Genomic DNA, 19,207 nt, shown 5'->3' on the forward strand with positions numbered 1-19,207 from the left:
CTAAAACCAAGAGTAATATATTAGTGAAGTTCATCATGCTGAAAGCTCCCAAAGTTCTTCAGTTTCAACTCCATCTTGACAATTTACAAAACTACATTCAACAAATTTGTCTACTTTTAGCAAGAAAAACTAAGCACAGTTTCCAGACTGACAAAAGAATCTATCTAATTCATTATTTTATCCCCATTTTGGAGAGACTATAAATACCCAATCTTGCAAAATACTCCTCACTGACATATGCTTGTTAGAGGAGCCAGTACACAGGATTGGCCCACAGATCAGTCGACCCACAGGTCAGCACTGTCAAAGCATCACCATAGCTGTCTTTTATAAGATACTGTTGCTGCTTCTCACTATATTCGACAGGGTATTTCAAATCCTAGTGATCATTTCCACAAAAAAAGGTATGCTAAGCACCTACTTCTATTTATTGACTGACAATCTCAAAATTTATAGACCTCAATATTAGTATCCTTCCTCCTACCACAACAGACAGGACAAGATTAACTCAAAATTTATCCACAATGTACCATTATATATAGCCGCAATTATCACTATGGAATTTTTTCCACTGACATATAACTGAGCCCATTGTAGACTCTTTCAGAAAGTCAGGAGGCATGGCTTCTAGGGAAGCTTGACTGTATGGTTTCAGAATTGGCTTCCCCATAGAAGGCAGTTATAGATGGAGTGTAACTAGTTGGTAACCAGTGTATTCCAATGGGGATATGTGTTGGGACCCCTGTTCTTTGTGAATTTTGCAATTAACAAGTGAAGAAGTGGAAGCAACGCACACAAAATGCTGGAGGAGCTCAGCAGGCCAGGCAGCATCTATAGCAAAAAGTAGAGTTGACATTTCGGGCTGAGACCCTTCAGGAATCCCGCCGAAGGGTCTCGGCCCAAAACATCGACCGTCCTTTTTTGCATAGATGCTGCCTGGCTTTTTAAGATCCGAAAGCATTTTGTGTGTGTGTTGCTTAGATTTCCAGCGCCTGCAGATTTTCTTTTGTTTGTGAGGAAGTGGGTTAGTAAATTTGCAGATGACATGAAGGGTGGTGAAGCTACAGATAGTGTAGATGTTTGCTATTGGTTACAATGGTACGTTAACAGCATGCAGAGCTGGGCTGAGAAATGGCAGATGGAATTCAACCCCGAAAAATTTGAAGTGATTCACTTTGGAAGGTCAAATTTGAAAGCAGAATAACTTGGCAGCAGGGTTAATGGCAAGATTCAGAACAGTGTGGAGCAGTAGAGGGATCTTGGGGTCTACGTCCATCGATCCCTCAAAGTTGCCACGCAAGTTGATACGGTTGTTAAGGTGGTGTATAGCGCACTGGCTTTAATTAGTTGAGGGACTGAGTTCAAGAGCTGCGAGGAAATGTTGTAGCTCTATAAAACCCTGGTTAGATCACACTTGGAATATTGTGTTCATTTCCAGTCACATCATTAAAGGAAGGATGAGGAAGCTTTAGAGAGGGTGCAGAGGGGATCTACCAGGATGTTACCTGAATTATACAGCATGCCTTTTGAGGACAGATTGAGCAAGCCAGGACTTTTTGGAGCAAAGGAGGATGAGAGGTGACTTGATACAGATATAGAAAATGATAAGAGACATAGATCAAGTGGATAGGCACAGGCATTCCCCAGGATAGAAAGGGATTTTACTAGGCACAACAACTTTAAGGTGATTGGAGGCAAGTATACTGGGGATGACAGGGGAAAGCATGTACTGCTCTGCCAGGGGTGGTGGTAGGGGCAGATACAACTAAGACATTTAATAAACCCTTAGACAGGCACATGGATGATAGAAAAATAGAGGGCTATGTATGAGGGATTGATCTTAGAGTACATTAAAAATTTGACACCAAAGGGCCTTTACTGTGCTGTAATCTCAGTGTTCTATGTTCAATAATAGAGGTCATTCAAATTGGGAAAAAAATAAACTAGCTGATGCTGGACATGTTTGGCAGGGGTTGGAAAAATCAACCTCCCTTTTCTCCATTCCACACTGTCATCATGTCCACCTTCTCTTCCATCCCATACTTATTTGACAGCACTACAGAGAGGAGCAGGACAAATACAAGTTTCCATTTAGAGTTGGAGAACACAGAAAAGTACAGCACAGAAACAGACCCTTCAGCCCATCTAGATCATGCCAAACCATTTAAACTGCCAAATTCCATCAACCTGCACCAGGACTATAACCCTGCATATCTCTAACATCCATGTACCTATCCAAACTGCCCTTAAATGTTGAAATCGAGCTTGCATGTACCACTTGAGCTGACAGCTCATTTCACCCTTTCACGACCTCCTGAGTGAAGAAGTTTCCTCTTATGTTCCCCTTAAACTTTTCAACTTTCACCTTTAACCCATGAGCTCTGGTTGTAGTCCCACCCAACCTCAGTGGGAAAAGCTTGCTTGCATTTATCCTATCTATACCCTTCATAATTTTTCTTAACTCTATAAAATCTCCTCTCAATCTTCTACATTCCAAAGAATAAAGTAATAACCAATTCAGCCTTGCCATGAAACTCAAGTCCTCCAGACCCAGCAACATCCTTGCAGTTTTTCCTTGCTACTCTTTCAACCTTTTTTACATCTTTCCTGTAATTACGTGACCAAAACTGCAGACAATACTCCAAATTAGGCCTCACCCGTGTCTTATATAATTTCAACATAACATCCTGTCTTCTGTAACTCAGCACTTTGATTTATGAAGTCCAATGTGCCAAAGACAACCCTATCTACTGTGACACTACTTTCAGTGAATTATGGACCTGTATTCCCAGGTCCCCTTGTTCTACCATACTCCTCAATGTGTAACACCTACCCTGGTTTTAACAGCTCACACTTGTCTTCATTATATTCCATCTGCCAGTTTTCAGCCCATCCATTTTTCCAGCTGGTCAAGGTCCTGCTGCAAGCCATGATAGCTATGATGCACTACCACTCCATGGCTTCTCCCACAAAGCCAATGTCTAATCCGATTTACTACCTCAACTTGAATGCCAAGCAATTGAACCTTCTTGAACAACCTCCCATGCAGGACCCTGTAAAAATACCTTGCTAAAGTTCATGTAGATAATATTCACTGGCTTGCCTTCGTCCACTTTCCTGGTAGCTTCCTCGAAGATCGGTTTGACATGACCTACTATCCTTAATAAGTCCATGACTATCCAAATGCTTACATATCAGATCCCTTAGTACATTTTCATGGAACATTTATACCCATATTGAAACAGGGAGTTTGCAAAAATCATAGCCCCCATTAAATGAATGATAAGAAGTAGGGTTTTTTTAAAACGCTGAGATTGATAGTCTAAGACAGACAGAATGTTCAAACAGAAAATCCATCTTCAGCTGGGAGAATAAATGACAGCTCTAAAGAACACACAGGAACAAAAGGGCATAGGGATACATGAACATTAATCCTGAATTGTTGCAGGTAGATAGGTAGGAAAGCACTAAAGTTCTGATTTATAAATAGCGGCAAAGAGCACAAAAATCAGGAAAAGCCCATAGTATGACAAGAAATATACTAGCATGGATAGAAGATGGCTGATTGGCAGGAGGAAAAGAGTTAGAATAAAGGGGTCCTATTCCAGTTGGCTGCCGGTGACAAGTGATGTTCCGCAGGGGTCGGTGTTGGGACCACCTCTTTTAACATTATATGTCAACAATTTGGATGACTGAATTGATGGTTTTGTGGCCATGTTTGCATACGATACAAAGATAAGTGAATGGGTTGTTTTCAGGAAGCAGGGACTCTGCAGAAAGACTTGGACAGATACGGAGAATGGGCAAGTAAGTGGCAGATGGAATATAGCGTAGGGAAGTGTATGGTCAAGTACTTTGGTAGAAGGAATAAAAGCAAAGACTTTTCTGAACGGGGAGAAAATTCAAAAATCAGAGATGCAAAGGGACTCAGGAGTCCTTGTGCAGGATTCCCTAATGGTTAAGTTGCAGGTTGAGTCAGTGGTAAGGAAGACAAATGCAATGTCAGCATTCATTTTCAGTGGACTGGGAAATAAGAACAAGGATGTGATGCTGAGGCTTTATAAGGCCTTGGTTAGACTGCTCTTGGAGTATTGTGAGCCACTGATCTAAAAAAAAAGATACGCTGGCATTGGAGAGGATCCAGGGGAGGTTCACAAGAGTGATTCTGGGAATTAAAGGTTTAACGCATGGGGAGTGTTTAATAGCTCTGGGCCTATACTCGCGGGAGTTTAGAAGAATGATGAACGAGAGGCCTGGGCAAGGATAGTTAAGACCCAAATATTAGAGTATCTGAGACTAGAATCGAGTCATAATTCAAGACTGAAGTGAGAACAGGGCACTAAACTAGATGTTAGACAATTATCCAAGTAGAGCTGACAATTGAGCACTGAACCTCGGTTCAGGCACTCTTTGAATATTAAAATCCTGGCACCAAAACATGGCTACCAATAACAGGGCAGGCCTGGATCTTTAAAGGGGCTACACCAGCTATCCATATTCTGCAGATTTAGAGCATCCAAACCTCAGAGGCTAACATGGACAGATGCAAATGAGGTGGGTGTTGGGGGGGGGGGGGTTCTATATAAAACCTATTGAATATTGAAAGACCTAGACAGAGTGGATGTGGAGACTATGTTTCCTACAGTGGGTGAATCTAGGACCAGAGGACACAGCCTCAGAATAAAGGGACATTCATTTAGAACAGAGATGAGAAGGAATTTCTTTAGCTAGACGTGAATCGGTGGAATTCATTGCCAAGGATGGCTATGGAGGTCAAGTCACTGAGTATATTTAAATCAGGTTGATAGGTTCTTGTTGAGTCGGGGCATCAAGGTTTATGGGGAGAAAGCAGGAGAATGAGGTTGATAATAAATCAGTCATGATGAAATTGGTCAGCTGAGTGGCCAAATTCTACTCCAATGGTCTTATTCACCTTTTCCCTCATCTCCCTTCATGGCCCCAAACTGTCCTTCCAGGTAAGGCAATAGTTCACCTGTGAATCTGTTAGGCACTATATCCGGAGCTCCTGATTGGTGAAACCCAATGTAAACTGGGGGAATCGCTTTGCTGAGCACCTTTGCTCCATCTGCAAAAAGCAGAAATTCCGAGTGGACAACCATTTTAATTCCTGTCCCCATTCCCATTCTCACAGAAATTTTTGTTTAACCTGTCCAAAACATTGTGAAGATTACAGGTGGAATATTCCTTCAAATTCTCATTACCAAATTTTAAGAAAAGTGTGGAAGTTCCAGAGAGAGTACAGAAAAGATTTACTTCTAGAGTTGAGTGATTTCAGCGCTAAGTTTAGACTGGAATCCAGGACTGTTCTTCTTGCAAAGGAGGTCAAGATTTGATAGAAATGTACATGATCATAGTGAATTTAGAAAGAGAAGAAAGAGAGAAGATGTCCCCATTAGCAGATGGTTTCTGGACTAAGCAAAGATTTTGAATTTTGGATGAAAGATTTAAGATGGATATAATGAAAAACTGTTTTAAAACATAAACTGAATCTACAAACTAGAATACATCACCTTGTATTGATATCAGAAACAGAATAGATGGCTTGAAAGGATAACTGGATAGACATGTGACAGACAATCATGTGCAGCGTCAGACATTCAGGGGAGTTATTGGATTGTTCTATAAGGAGCCAGGATAACCTCAATGAGATAAATGTCAGAGCAATACTATTATTAAAAATTATTAATGTCAATGGTGTTAAAGAGACTATAAATATATATTTATAAATTATTTGAAAAACACATCAAATATGTTATTAGTAACTGTATCTTTTGTTTGGAAGATTAAAAAGGTGCTACACTGTAACACAGTCAGCTCCGAATGCCCAACACTCTGATGTGGACATGACTGGGAGCATGTGTATGAAGGTAATGATGAGATCAAAGATGTCATTAAAATTAGTAAAGATGGGCAGTGAATAGAAATTCTCTGGGAAGAATTAAATAGGGAGCATGCAAGGCTCATGGGAATTACTAAGAGATCTTACATTACTTATGATGGAAAATTTTAATATTCACATAGAGTTAGAAGCAGAAACAGATCAAGATCTAAAGGCAATGAATCAAGTATATTCAGGACAGTTCTCTGACATTGAGTAGTAATAAGCCTGAATCAGTCAATAATCTAACTAAAAATATTACCAAAGGGAGGAACTAACCGGATTCAATATATTAAAATGGGACAATGGAGAAACTAATGAGATTATCGTCAGGTCAAAACCCATTAGTTCCCACTTCAGGGTTTTAAAAGACATAGCTGAGAACATATTTAATTAAGTTGCTCGGAATATTCCAAAACACTTAAATCAAGAACTGTTGCTTTACATTGGAAAATTACTGGTGTTGTACGTTATTTAATAAGAATGGGACAGATAATCAAAGAAGATTATAGATCTGTAAATCATAGGTAATTTGGGATTGAGTAACTGAATCAGAAGGATAAGGTGGTATCCTATCATATCTAATAAATTTTTGAACTTCTTTGTGTGTTCTTTGTGAGTAACAACAGATAAGCACAGATTGCATTTTATTTATATGGACATCCAGAAACATTCATTAAGGTTTCACTTAAATGCTGCCTGACCTGCTGAGTTCTTCCAGCATTGTGTGTGTGTTATATCATCTAATATAATCAAATGTCCAAACGCAGACTACTGAAAATTATCCATTTAACACCACTTGGTGTCTTGTGCTTTATTAAGTTCTTAAGTCCATTTGATTGGACTCTATTTTAATTTCATCCTTTTTTAATTTGGACATTATTCATTATTATGCACAGTCCTGCCCTTATTCTTTCCTGCTGGAGGAATTGAGTGTGTTGAGCAGCATATATGGGGGCAAAATTGTGGGCTGAGCTACTGCATCAGGACGGAGAGTGTAGATGAAACATAGCCAGTATAAAGAGGCTAGGAAGAGGGTTAAGGCAGATGCTGGCAGACAATAGGTGGAACCAGATGAGGTGGTAAATAATGGGTAGATTGTGCCATCTTGGAGTGAGAATGGGAGACAGTGGCTGGTGGGTGATAGGCTGAGATGAAAAGGGGATAGATGCAACCAGGAAAGAGGAGGGTAGAAGTCAAGGTGAAGGCTTGTAGATGATAAATGGGAAAACAAGAGGCTGGAATCTGATAATTAAGGAGGCTGAAGTGGACCCAGATAAAGGAGGGGAGGACATAAGAGAAACATAAGGTGTACTGTGTGGGCTGTAGGCAGATAGAACCAGGTGGAGGAGGGCAATGAAACTGAGAGATCAGGGAAGAGGGGTGGTTGACTAGAATGAGAAAGACATGAGCAGATGGAATGTGGCTTACCGGAAATTAGAAAATTCATAGTTCATACCCTTGGGTTATAGAATACAGCAACTATGAGATGATGTTCTTGTGGTCTGCCTTTGGCAGTACAGAAGACTGAGAAGTGACAGGTTGGTATGGGGGTGGGAAGGGGAGTAAAAATTACATGCAATCAGGAGATCAGGGAAGACGACACAGTATAGGTGCTCCACAAAATGACCACTTCGTCTAAGCTTAGTCTCACCAATGCAGAGATCACATCAAGAGTAGTAGATACAGTAGTCGAAGATGGAGAAGCTAAGTGAATTTTTGTTTAAGCTGAAAGGATTGTTTGGGTTTCCAAATTCGTCCCTTTCTAACATGTCGTAGTTTCTGAACTGCTGCCTTCAGTTATCTCAGTGCTATAAATTGTTAATGAAATCACAAAGAATATTAATTCCTTTCTTCAAACTAATTCTGGCATAAATTATTTACCTCAAACTATAAAAAAGTCCATATTTTAATATGGAATGTTCAGATAATCTGCCAATGTCCTATGTAAATAGCCACACCAACTAAGGATTTTTTGCAAATAGTACTAACATAACACTGGAATATGCATATTTAATTTTTCAATTTTCCTATAATTATGAGAACTAAAATGTCTTTGATAAAGGGATGTCAAATTATTTTTTTTTATCAAATGCTGCTTCTCTCCTGGGAATAATTGATTAAAAATTGAGAAGAAATGACCAACAATCTTCCATACAGAAGACTATTAATGAAGCTCAAAAGTTTTCACAGCTAAGAATAAAGCTTAAGAATGGCAGAGAAATTTGCTGGTGAGTTGGAAGTGCAATTTCTGGTTAATGGAGAGACAGATCTAAAGTGAGGGCTTGTCGTAATTAGTCCCTATCAATAATGTAAAATCAAATAGCTATGCAAGTAACTCAGACAGCTCCATCAAGCACAACCCTCCCCACCATGGAGGACATCAAGAGGCGGAGCCTCAAAGAGGTGGCATCCATCACTATCCAGGACAAGCCCTCTTCTTACTGCAATTCAGGAAAAGTACAGGAACCTGCAGACTCACAATGAATCAGAAACACAGCTTCTTCCATTCGTCATCAGATTTCTGAATGGCCCATGAACACCAACTTGTTTGATTTATTTATTCTGTAGCGTATAGTAATCTGATATCTTTGCACTGCTGCCGCTAAGCAACACATTTCACTTCATATAACTCAATGATGATAAATCTGAGTCTGAAATCTATAGTAAGAACAAATATCACTAATTACTTCATTTAGTAAAATGAAAACATGTATTCCAACTACCATATTCAAACAGAATTTTATAATAATCAACGTTCAAACTAACATTGAATTAATTTGATGGCTTGGAATAAATGGCTTCCTCATTCATATTTATTTGCTCACGGCGAAGAATCTATTAAAACCATAACCCAGTGTATATTTTTAACTGGCCACTTTCTACTCAGCTGCGTTCTGGTTGTTGAATATTAATTGCAAAGTATATCTGAACAGAATGCCTCGCCTCGTGTTTTCCCGAGGGGAAACCAGCCGCCTCAAATCAAAAATGGCGCAACTTCCTCAGCTACAAGTTGGTCGGGAATTACTTAGCTGGTAAACTCTGCAGCGTGAAGGGATAAAGTGAAGGTCGCTTTCTGTTTACTATCAGTTATTTCCTCATCGATATGTTTTTGTTACTACATTCACCGCAACCTAATACTGAGAGTCGCCATTGGTAACCATATACCCAAACGCCAGGAGTTCGGCGAGTAACCCTAACCTTTGGTGGGTACTGGCATTTAGCTTTGATCAGTCAGTCTACGTGGCACGTTTACACATCTTCATAAAAGGAATAGCTGGTATATTTAACACATTTAAATAACCTAATAATAGGAAAAGCTTTGAAAACGACCCTCTTAGATTACCCATTACAGCCGAGCCCTTACAATTCGACCTGTTTCAAGTGCATCCACTTTCAATAGGAGCTGAAATTAAATTATTCAAAATGGCGAAATTCCATGAGTAAAATATATATTAGGGGATGATTTGTGTAAAAATATTTCATTGATAGACGAACCTTTATTAATGATATCCGGAGAAAGTGGCAAACGTCGCCTACAAATTTTTCCCACGTTGTATATCAATACGTTACTTTCTCTCAATATGTACCAGTAATTACAGCTGATTCACATTTGCCCAATGCAAATGCATTTTCAATTCGGTGAACTCAGTTCATCACAATAACAAAGGAAAATTATGGGCAGAATCATCTTTCAAAAGAGTCAAAGGAAGCATTCTGACTCCACCCAGATATCCTCTTTGTGTGTGGCATTGCAGATATTCTGTACACCCTTGGTCCTCCTATATAGTCTTATTCACCTTTAAGAAACAACCCTGCTGTGTTTAATTTATATTTTTGAATATCGTTGAAACTACGCCGTTGGCAAATCACATAAATTTAATTTAGTTATGAACGCAGTTTAAAAAGGTGTTGAACTGGCATGGCCTTTGTGCTACTTTCTGGTCTGTTGCATGCCCTTTAAGTGTTCGATTAAAATGGTTAAGTTGGTTCTTACTGCCATCATAATGCAAGATAACCTGGGGTGTTTAACAGTCTTCACGGGTGTTTTTTCAGCCAACCAATGCTCGCCCCAATTTCCACATTTATTGCAGTGAATTAGAAATAACAGGGGAAAAAAGAGATGGTCGGAAGATTTAGAAATAAAAAATAATACGTTCTAATGATTGGGACCTCATTTGCCTCTCCCTCTTACGCCTACGGTCTAGCTTATTGATGAAGGTATTGATGTTTTTGGATGCAAGTCCCCGTCCCGAGAAAAAATGTGAGAACTTAAACTGCAAACTATTCCATGATTTTACATAAAATCTGGGGTTGTCGCACTCCTGAGAAAAAACTATTGAAATTTATGCATTTCAAAGCTGGACTTAAGTCTTATTATTATCACGATATTTTATTTTATTTTCACGATATATTACGTAAATTTATTTGTAGGAATTCACTCGGAGCGATTAAAGACTGGATTTTTTGTTTTGAGCTCGCGAGAGAGTTTAGTCTCTATTCGTTTCATATGTTAAACTGAGGAAGACGCTGAAGTGTCCACCTGCTCACATCAGGTGCTTACAGATTCCTCTCTGCCACCCAGTGCAACTACTAAATGTCCACGTTTTCGTGGTTTGGTTTCAATACACACCTGCCACCATCTCTTCGAGACTGCTTATTTTCTTCTGGCCGTCAATGCTGTAGATGACCCTGACTCCCTGGGGTAGGTTGACGTTATCCGAGAGAGTCCGGGTCAGGTCGGCTAGAAGGGCCTCGAAGGTGCGGAAACGGTCCTGGGATACTGCATACACGATGCCTTTAAAATAGCGGTCCCCATTGCGGTAAAAGCGCACTTTCTTGGCCTTTTTCTCGGAGCTGAGTGTCTGCAGGGTGCGGGTCCGGTAGAAGCTGCAGTGGGCGCTGTGAGTAGGGCTGGGTAAGCCGTTCAGCCGGGACGCTCTGCCGTATCTCATTCCCTTGTCTCGCTCATCAAAATGTTCGAACTCTAAATCTCGATCCATGTTCAGTTAATCTGGAATTATTATTTAACAAAAAAAATCAAAAAAATTTCGCTTAGAACTCGCCTCTAGTCCACGAAACACGAGATTGGTTCTTAACAAAGGGAAATCACTGTTAAAAGCGCACACACACCGCTCACAGAGGATCTGTCAGCATCAAATATGGAAAAAAACCGAATCGGAATCATCAATTAAAATATTTATTGAGCAGTTCGCTTTTGATAGTATCATCTGGTCCAGTTTAAAGCCGCTGTTCTAACTGGATTAGATTGGAGGAAACGTAATTATATACATACCAATATCTGGAGATGTAGGTGGGTCTCGAGACGCTTTTATTTCAGGAAAAAATTCTTCTTAATATTTTTATTAGGTGTAGATGAAAGAGGTGACTGAAGAGATGCTGATTGCCTTTGTTGTGTCTCCGGGCCTCTCTCAGTGTCAATTCTATGTGTTAGTGTGTTAGAGAGAAGAGACGGGGCTGCAGCTGCCGGTTTCTGCTGTTAACTGTGATTTGCATTGGCCCGTCCCTCATTTAAATTCATGTTTCGCACCAGTCACACATGCGTTTAATACTCCCGAGAGAAAGTGTTAACGGATTTCAAATACGCGCATCTTAGCTAGTGCATCACTTCAACGTCCGGTTTGTGGACAAACCAATTAATCCAAGTTGTTTAATTTGAATAAAATAAAGATTCCGACCAGCGTCAGTGCTGTTTATTTGCTATGATAGAAAATACACGAGTACAAAGAACAGTGAATTGCAGTGTTTTAGTGCTGTTACAGAAATTGAATCAATCCATATTCTTCAAGTATAGATCTCTTCGCCCCTTTGTGATCCACACAACCCAAAGGGCCATCATATGATCAAAAGAGTACGAGGCCAGTGGGGTTTGCATCTTGGGGTGGAGATCTGAAGAAAGCAAACGCAAGAAGAAATAATCTGTGCATTACATTCTAATTGTATAAGCCATTAAAATTCTGGTGGTTTAAAACAATAGAATGGAATATTTCTTCCATAAAATTAACTGAAAATCGCAAATGATCAATTTGGTTTTACCTGAAAAATTTGCACTACTTATTTAATTTTATTTTTATAAAATGTTTCATATATATATATATATATATATCATTGTAATTTATAGTATTTTTGTCTTGCCTTGTACTGCTGCTGCAAACCAACAAATTTTATGACACATGTCATTGATATTAAACCTGATTCTGAATCAGTTTTTGTTAGGAAAAAAATAGTTTTAAATTAATGATTTAATGATCATGCTAGTAAATTTATTTCCATTTTCAATTTTCCACAGGCCATGCTTTATCTGCATAATTTAGAGCATTATTTCAGCACACTATTTGGGAGAGTTATGTTTAACTGTCTCCTGGGATAAAGCCAGATGAGGTGTGTGATGACTTATTCGTTCAGTGTTTGGCAATAGGAAAATGCAATAACAATTAGAACACTAAATAATTGGGTCATGTTTTATGATAATCAGCAACTTATTTGGGCCTAATGGCATTTTCTGCAATAAATCAATTTTTTTTTCCCATTGACAAATTTAAGTAAAGGACAAGGGCCACAGTGGAAGACATCAGCAAAGCTGAAAAAAAAATGAAAGAGAAATAAAGTAGGACAAATATAAAAATAGTAATTAAGTGATACCAAATGTGGGATTTCAAAGCCTGAAGTGTGTGGAAGGACAGAAAGACTATCACATGTGGCATATCACATTCTAAATCTTATTTAGAGTTTCAACTGGAGCCATGACAAGAATGAAAATAATATATATAGAAAGATTCTTTGCCTTTGGGAGACACACACTCCATGGCCACTATATTAGGTACGGGGTGGACCCCTATTAATACAATTAAAGGAAATATCTAATCAATCATATGGTAGCAACTCAATGCAGAAAAGCATGCAGACGTAGACAAGGGATTCAGTTGTTGTTCAGACCAAACATCAGAACGGGGGAAAAAATGGATCTAAGTGATTTTGGCTGTGGAATGATGGTTGGTGTCAGATGGGGTGCTTTGAGTATCGCAGGAACTGCTGATTTCCTGGGATTTCCACGCACAACAGTCTCTAGAGATTGCAGAGAATGGTGCGAAAAACAAACCAAAACATCCTGTGAGCTGCAGTTCTGTGGGCAAAAATGCTTGTTAATGAGAGAGGTCTGAGGAGATGGCCAGACTGGTTCAAGCTGACAGGAAGGAAAAAGTAACTCAAATAACCATGCGTTACAACAGTGGTGTGCAGAAGAGCATTCCTGAAAGCAGAACATGTTGAACCTTGAAGTGGATGGGCTACAGCAGCTGAAGACTACATGGGGGTTCTACTCCTGTACCTCAAAGTGGCTCCTGTCTGCAGATGAGTTTGATACAAAATACTGACCCAAAGATTATTAACGACATAGAGAAGGATTAAAAATAAACTCATTTGTACCAGTCTTTTTTGATGCTACAGAAGCCATCGGAGAAATAGAACAGTTGTGGCATGAGTCTGCAGGATTCCATTTTGGTGAAGGAATTAGTGCAGAAATTCTGAATGCCTGCTGGAGGAATGGAGAAAAGGTAGATCATGCCATCAGTCTGCATATAATGGTAGCTTGACACCTGTAATACCACTTAGAAAGCTCTGTGCTCTAGTCAGTTGGTTGATTGGAATCCATCTGTCTCAATGGGTAATCATCATCACAAGCCTGGGCAGAAGCTATGGTGATCCTGAGATACCCAGTCATCAAGATGCCCTCTTGGCCTCACAAGTGTAGTCCAGAGGAAAGCTTATGAAGCAACATACATGGCACCAGGAGCTGCCAGAAAGATGTTCAATGATGTCCAGCCGCTTTAGGTGTTCTAATTTACACCTTCTTAAATATACATAACTAAGCACATGTGGAATACAATGCTATTATTTGTAAATTAGTTGCTGGTTATTTTTAAATTCAATTATCACCTCTACTTTGTTGGTGTTGGATGCTCACTAGCATTGGTTCCAATTGCAGAAGTCTCCAAAAGGTGGAGTATTTGGTGCAAAAAATACAATTGTACCCACAACAAGAGTTCAGTCCCTAGTAACAACATGCTGGGGAGAATGAGCACGGTGTGTACAGACTAGAACAAATGGGTAGGGGTTTGAGGTGGGAAAGAGAGGGGAAGAACTCCTAGCAAAAGTCTATACCTCCCCAGACTATAGAGGGAGCATTTTTAAAGCTAGATATCAGAAAAGAACAGTGTCTGGAATGTCTTATAATTATTATTGGTTTGATGCAGATTCACCATCATGATGCTTATTCCTTGACACTGGCTAAACAGTAAGCAGAAACAGGTCAAGACAGGAAGGGAGAAGTCTCTTTTTGCCCATAATATTCATTAAAAGTTCACTCATGTAGCACCTTAACAGCCAAAACACTATTTCATTAGCAGTTCCCTGCTAATGAAATAGGGTTTTGGCTGTTAAAGTGGTACATGAGTCAATTTCTAACCTTTGAATATGTCTTCAGTGGCCATCTTCCATGTGCCTTTACCTGTTCCATTGCTTTTTCATGTTGCTGTCTTGGGGGGGATGATTGTTTGAAGGCTACTGACTTTCAGTGGAAGGGATTGCAGAGAAGTTATGGGACAGTCTTGAGCAGTTTAGGGAATGTGCAGGTTTGGAAGGAATACTGCTGTTTTGCCTTGTCACATTGGTGTTGGATAACTCCTTACTTCCTGACTTACTAATCACAAGCTTTCCAATGGGCTTCCCTATGCACCAATCATCTCATTGCAGTGAAATTTTCATCAGCATTCTCTACTGTAGAACTAATGAGAGAACTTGTTTTCCATTGAGCCTGCTCATGTACTAACTTTCCCTAGCGTTGAGGAGCAAGCAAAAACTGCATTCTCACACCCCTGCAGCTTATAATCTTTAAGACAGTGTGACTTGACATTAAAGTAGGACATGAGAAGGAGGATTATAGAGGAAGATCTCAGTCTTCAGTAGTTTGAGCTCTAACACTGGCCATGCAATGGGTATTCCAGCAATGGGCAACATCTACCCCTCAGATTTAGTGTTGCTACTGCTGTATCCAGCAGTGTAGAAGTTTTCATGCTAGACGGGGGAAGGATGTAAATGAATGTGTTTGGTGATGTTAAACACAAGAAAATGTGCAGATGCTGGAAATCCAAAGCAACACACTCAAAATGATGGAGGAACTCAGCAGGCCTGGCAGCATCTATGGAAATTGACAAACAGTCAATGTTTCAGCACAAGACCCTTCTTCAGTTTAGTAATGTGTTTGCACTAGTTGAATAGCCTGCAGTGATTGCTGGCTATGTGACATGGCTGTGAGGCTTGCAATAATATTGTGTATGTGAGAGTTTGCCAGAGAAAGTGAGTATACAATTTGGGTCCTGATTGATAACAATTGTTAGTAAGCGAGAGAATGGGATTCAGCTGATTTAACATTATCTGGGACCAGTAGTACAGATAGATTGGATTAAAGCTGTATTTGGTGATTTTTTTTGACCAATCATATGGGATAATTCATATATATGATGCTGTGTTCAGTTCTTTGTCAATTGGTTGCCACCGTTACTGTCATCTATACCTCCTCCACCAAGGCTTTCAAAATATCTAAAAACCATAATGTTATACACACACCACACTTCTCAGTTTTCCAGATGAGGCTCACTTGACTATTGCCTGTGGCATTTACTTTACCTTTAAATTTACAGGTTTAGAGGCTTGCTTTAAGCAGTGCTAGCTAGTTATAACTGATATAGGGTGCTCACCATGTGTCCTGTTGGTGAAGCATCCTGTCAATGAATAGCACAATTATTCCTGGATGGACTTCAGGCTCACGGAAATAAGCAAATAGCACAAAATAGTGTGTTGCAGACGTTCCTTTGGTTGGATCTGGATTAAGCATACATTGTGAATTCTATGCACATTTTTAGGAACCTTTCAGGTTTTTTTTCCCTCAGACTCTTTGCAAACTGAAGTGCGTCAAAGCATTTTGTTAAATCTGTCCTGAGGACACCATTTTAATTTTAGTAACAGTTAAGCATTCATAAATAAAACAGGGAGTGTGCATTCATGCAATATATTCAGTCTGTCCATGACAAACTCATTTGTGAGGGCACTTAATTAGGAGAATGTAGACAGCAGTATACAATTAACAGATAATGAGCAATAATCGAAGTATCAGTTTGTAACTAATGTGCAGGAAGGTGAGAAGAAGCTCTAAACAGAGCTAGGCCTTGGAATGATTTTCAGGTTGAATTTAGATTATGATTCATAAGAAAACTTCAATGTGAAGATACAAGTTTTTCAAGTAACACATACAAAATGCTGGAGGAACTCTGCTGGTGAAGCAGCATTGAGGGAAATTGAAAAGACTGAGACCCTTCTTCAAGACTGGAAAGGAAGGGGGAAAGGTAGGAAAGCAGACTTCAAGTACACTATTTTATTATGGCATCATAATGAATGGTACAATCTTATGACAAAGTGTAGATATGGCAGAATTTTAATCCCATATGTTTCTATGAAAATCTATTTTATAAAATGGAGTAACCTGAGGTAGATCATTTCTATGTGACAGCTTTGTCTTTTTCATTGCTTTGTCACCTCTTAAGTGACATGGTTTTGGGTTCAAGATCCATTTCAGTGTTATTGAACATGGTATTTCACATCATCTTTCTTGTTTCCTTATGCCCTGAAATGGTTTTCATCCCACTGAGTCTTTGCTGATGCTCAAGACAACCCCAACAATCCCATTCCGACACCTTTTTGCCATATAAACTACCTTTCTCAGAAGTCCATGTTAATCAGTAGTAAACCCACTGATTTTCCAACTAGCTGCCTACACAAAAAGTAATTTAACCTATTAACCAAGACCCGGTTAGCCCACCAACCAGCACATCTTTGGGGCATGGAACATAGAACAGATTAGCACAAGTATAAGTCATTTGGCCCACTGTGTGTGTGCATAACATAATGGCAATTTAAACTAATCTCATCTGCCTGCATATTGTCTATATTCCCCTATCCTCTGCCTATTCATTGCCTGTATAGGGGTCTCTTAAATGCTGTGATCATACCTACTTCTACCACCACCTCTGCATCAGATTCCAGGCACATAGTGTATAATAAAATAAACTCATCATGCCAATCTCCTTCAAACTTACCCCCTCATCTTAAATCTATGCTCTCTAGTATTCTACATTTCCACACTGGGAAAAAGACGTTGACTGTCTATCCTACAAAAACTAGTAGAGACAGCCCAATCCATTGAAGGTAAAGCCTATCCCAGCACTGAGTACATCTACATAGAGCTCTGCTACAGGAAAGCAGCATCAATCATCAAGGGCTCCCTCCACCTGGCCCATGCCTTCTTCTCACTGTTGCCATCAGGAAGGTGGTACAGGAGCCTCAGGACCACACCACCAAGATGAGGAACAGTTATTACCTCTTAACCTAGTGGAGATAACTTCACTTGCTCCGTCACTGGAATATTCCCACAACCTATGGACTCACTTTCAAGGACTTTTCATCTCATGTTCTCGATATTTATTGCTTATTTATTATTATTGTTGGATTTGCACAGTTTATTGTCTTTTGCACATTGGCTGTTTGCCTGTATGGTAGGGTGCAGTCTATCATTGGTTCTATTGTGTTTCTAGGATTTACTGTGTATGCCTACAAGAAACCAAATCTCAGGATTGTATATGGTGTCATATGTACTTTGATAATAAACTTGCTGTGAAATATCTATGCCCATCATAATTTTATATACTTCTTGCAGGTTGCCCCTCACTCTCTAGTGCTCTAGAGAAAATAATTCAAGTTTGTCCAACCTTTCCTTACAGCTAATATACTGTAATATATTGGTGACCATCCTGGTGACCATCTTTTGCACTCTCTCTAAAACCTCCACATCATACAAGTACTTTTCATTTCCTATAGAGATTTATGAGAAAGATACTTTAGGAAACAACGGTTGTTAAAGGTTTTGAAATATGCAAGTGCATAGAAGTTGCAATATTGAAATAAGTCATCCAGTCAGTTAGAGTAAACAATTTTTTAATAAACACTCCTTTTTGTGAATTGATATAAATTTGCTCAGAAACATCAGAAAGACTTCCAACAGCCCAATCAGCGGCAGGAACAGGCCACAGTGACAAGGTTTCTGGCAGGTCGGCGATACTCGTTTAAAGGTTCAGGAAGGTCAAGCAGGGCAGCTGTTGTTCGGAGTAGGCCAGTGGTGAGAGTAGAGTGTCAGGCTTTGGCTCAAAGGAGGCTTCGGCTCAAAAGAGACCTTGGCAAGTTTCTGTTAAGGTTCCTTTATTTTTCCTCTTACTGTACCTAGTAAAAGGCTGTTGTGTCTTCATGCCGGATGTTGGAGTCCTGGGAGACCCAGGACCCCATATCTGAATGAAGTGCATCCGGATGCAGCTCCTTGAAGACCATGTTAAGGATCTGGAGCAGCAGCTGGATGATCTTCAGCTTATACAGGAGAGTGAGGAGATCATCGATCAGAGTTGCAGGGAAGTAGTCACCCAAAGTTGCAGGAGACAAGTAGCTGGGTGACTGTCAGGAGAAATGGAAATGTCAAGAGGCAGTTAGTACAGAACACCCCTCTGGACATTCCTCTCAATAATAAATATACCATTTTGGATACTGTTGTGAGGGATGATCTCCCAGGGGAACGCCACGAAGACCGGGTTACTGGCACTGAACATGGGTCCCTGCTACAGAAGGGACACGACTGATGACACAACAGTGGTTGGTCTCATCAGCCAGAATGACGAGTCAGCTTACAGAGAGGAGATGCAGTGGCTAAGGGACTGGTGCAGAGCCAACAACCTGTCTCTGAATGTGAACAAAACAAAAGAGATGGTTGTTGACTTCAGGAGGGCACAGAGCAACCACTCCCCGCTGAACATCGACGGCTCCTCGGTAGACATCGTAAACAGCACCAAATTTCTTGGTGTTCACCTGACAGAGAATCTCACCTGGTCCCTCAACACCAGCTCCATAGCAAAGAAAGCACAGCAGCGTCTCTACTTTTTGCGAAGGCTGAGGTAAGTCCATCTCCCACCCCCCATCCTCATCACATTCTACAGGGGTTGTATTGAGAGCATCCTGAGCAACTGCATCACTGCCTGGTTCGGAAATTGTACCATCTCGAATCGCAAGACCCTGCAGCGGATAGTGAGGTCAGCTGAGAAGATCATCGGGGTCTCTCTTCCTGCCATTACACTACACGCTGCATCTGCAAGGGAAACAGCATTATGAACGACCCCATGCACCCCTCATACAATC

The 19,207-nt window shown here is 40.0% G+C and overlaps 1 protein-coding gene across 3 annotated transcripts in view; it reads right to left on the reverse strand.

Annotated features, from left to right (window-relative positions):
• dclk1a (doublecortin-like kinase 1a) overlaps positions 1–11,393 on the reverse strand; it is a 281,096-nt gene extending 269,703 nt beyond the window's left edge. For all 3 annotated transcript variants that reach the window (XM_073043890.1, XM_073043891.1, XM_073043893.1), the window contains exons 1-2: positions 11,196–11,393; positions 10,533–10,913 (exon numbers count right to left, since the gene is read on the reverse strand). In XM_073043890.1, coding sequence (XP_072899991.1) covers positions 10,533–10,902 — 370 coding nt within the window. In that variant the 5' untranslated portion in view covers positions 10,903–10,913; positions 11,196–11,393. The remainder of the gene's footprint in view (positions 1–10,532; positions 10,914–11,195) is intronic.
• Positions 11,394–19,207: the final 7,814 nt, after the last annotated feature.

This window comes from Hemitrygon akajei, chromosome 4 (assembly GCF_048418815.1).
Source record: "Hemitrygon akajei chromosome 4, sHemAka1.3, whole genome shotgun sequence".
In the NCBI taxonomy this organism is placed as follows: Eukaryota; Metazoa; Chordata; class Chondrichthyes; order Myliobatiformes; family Dasyatidae; genus Hemitrygon; species Hemitrygon akajei.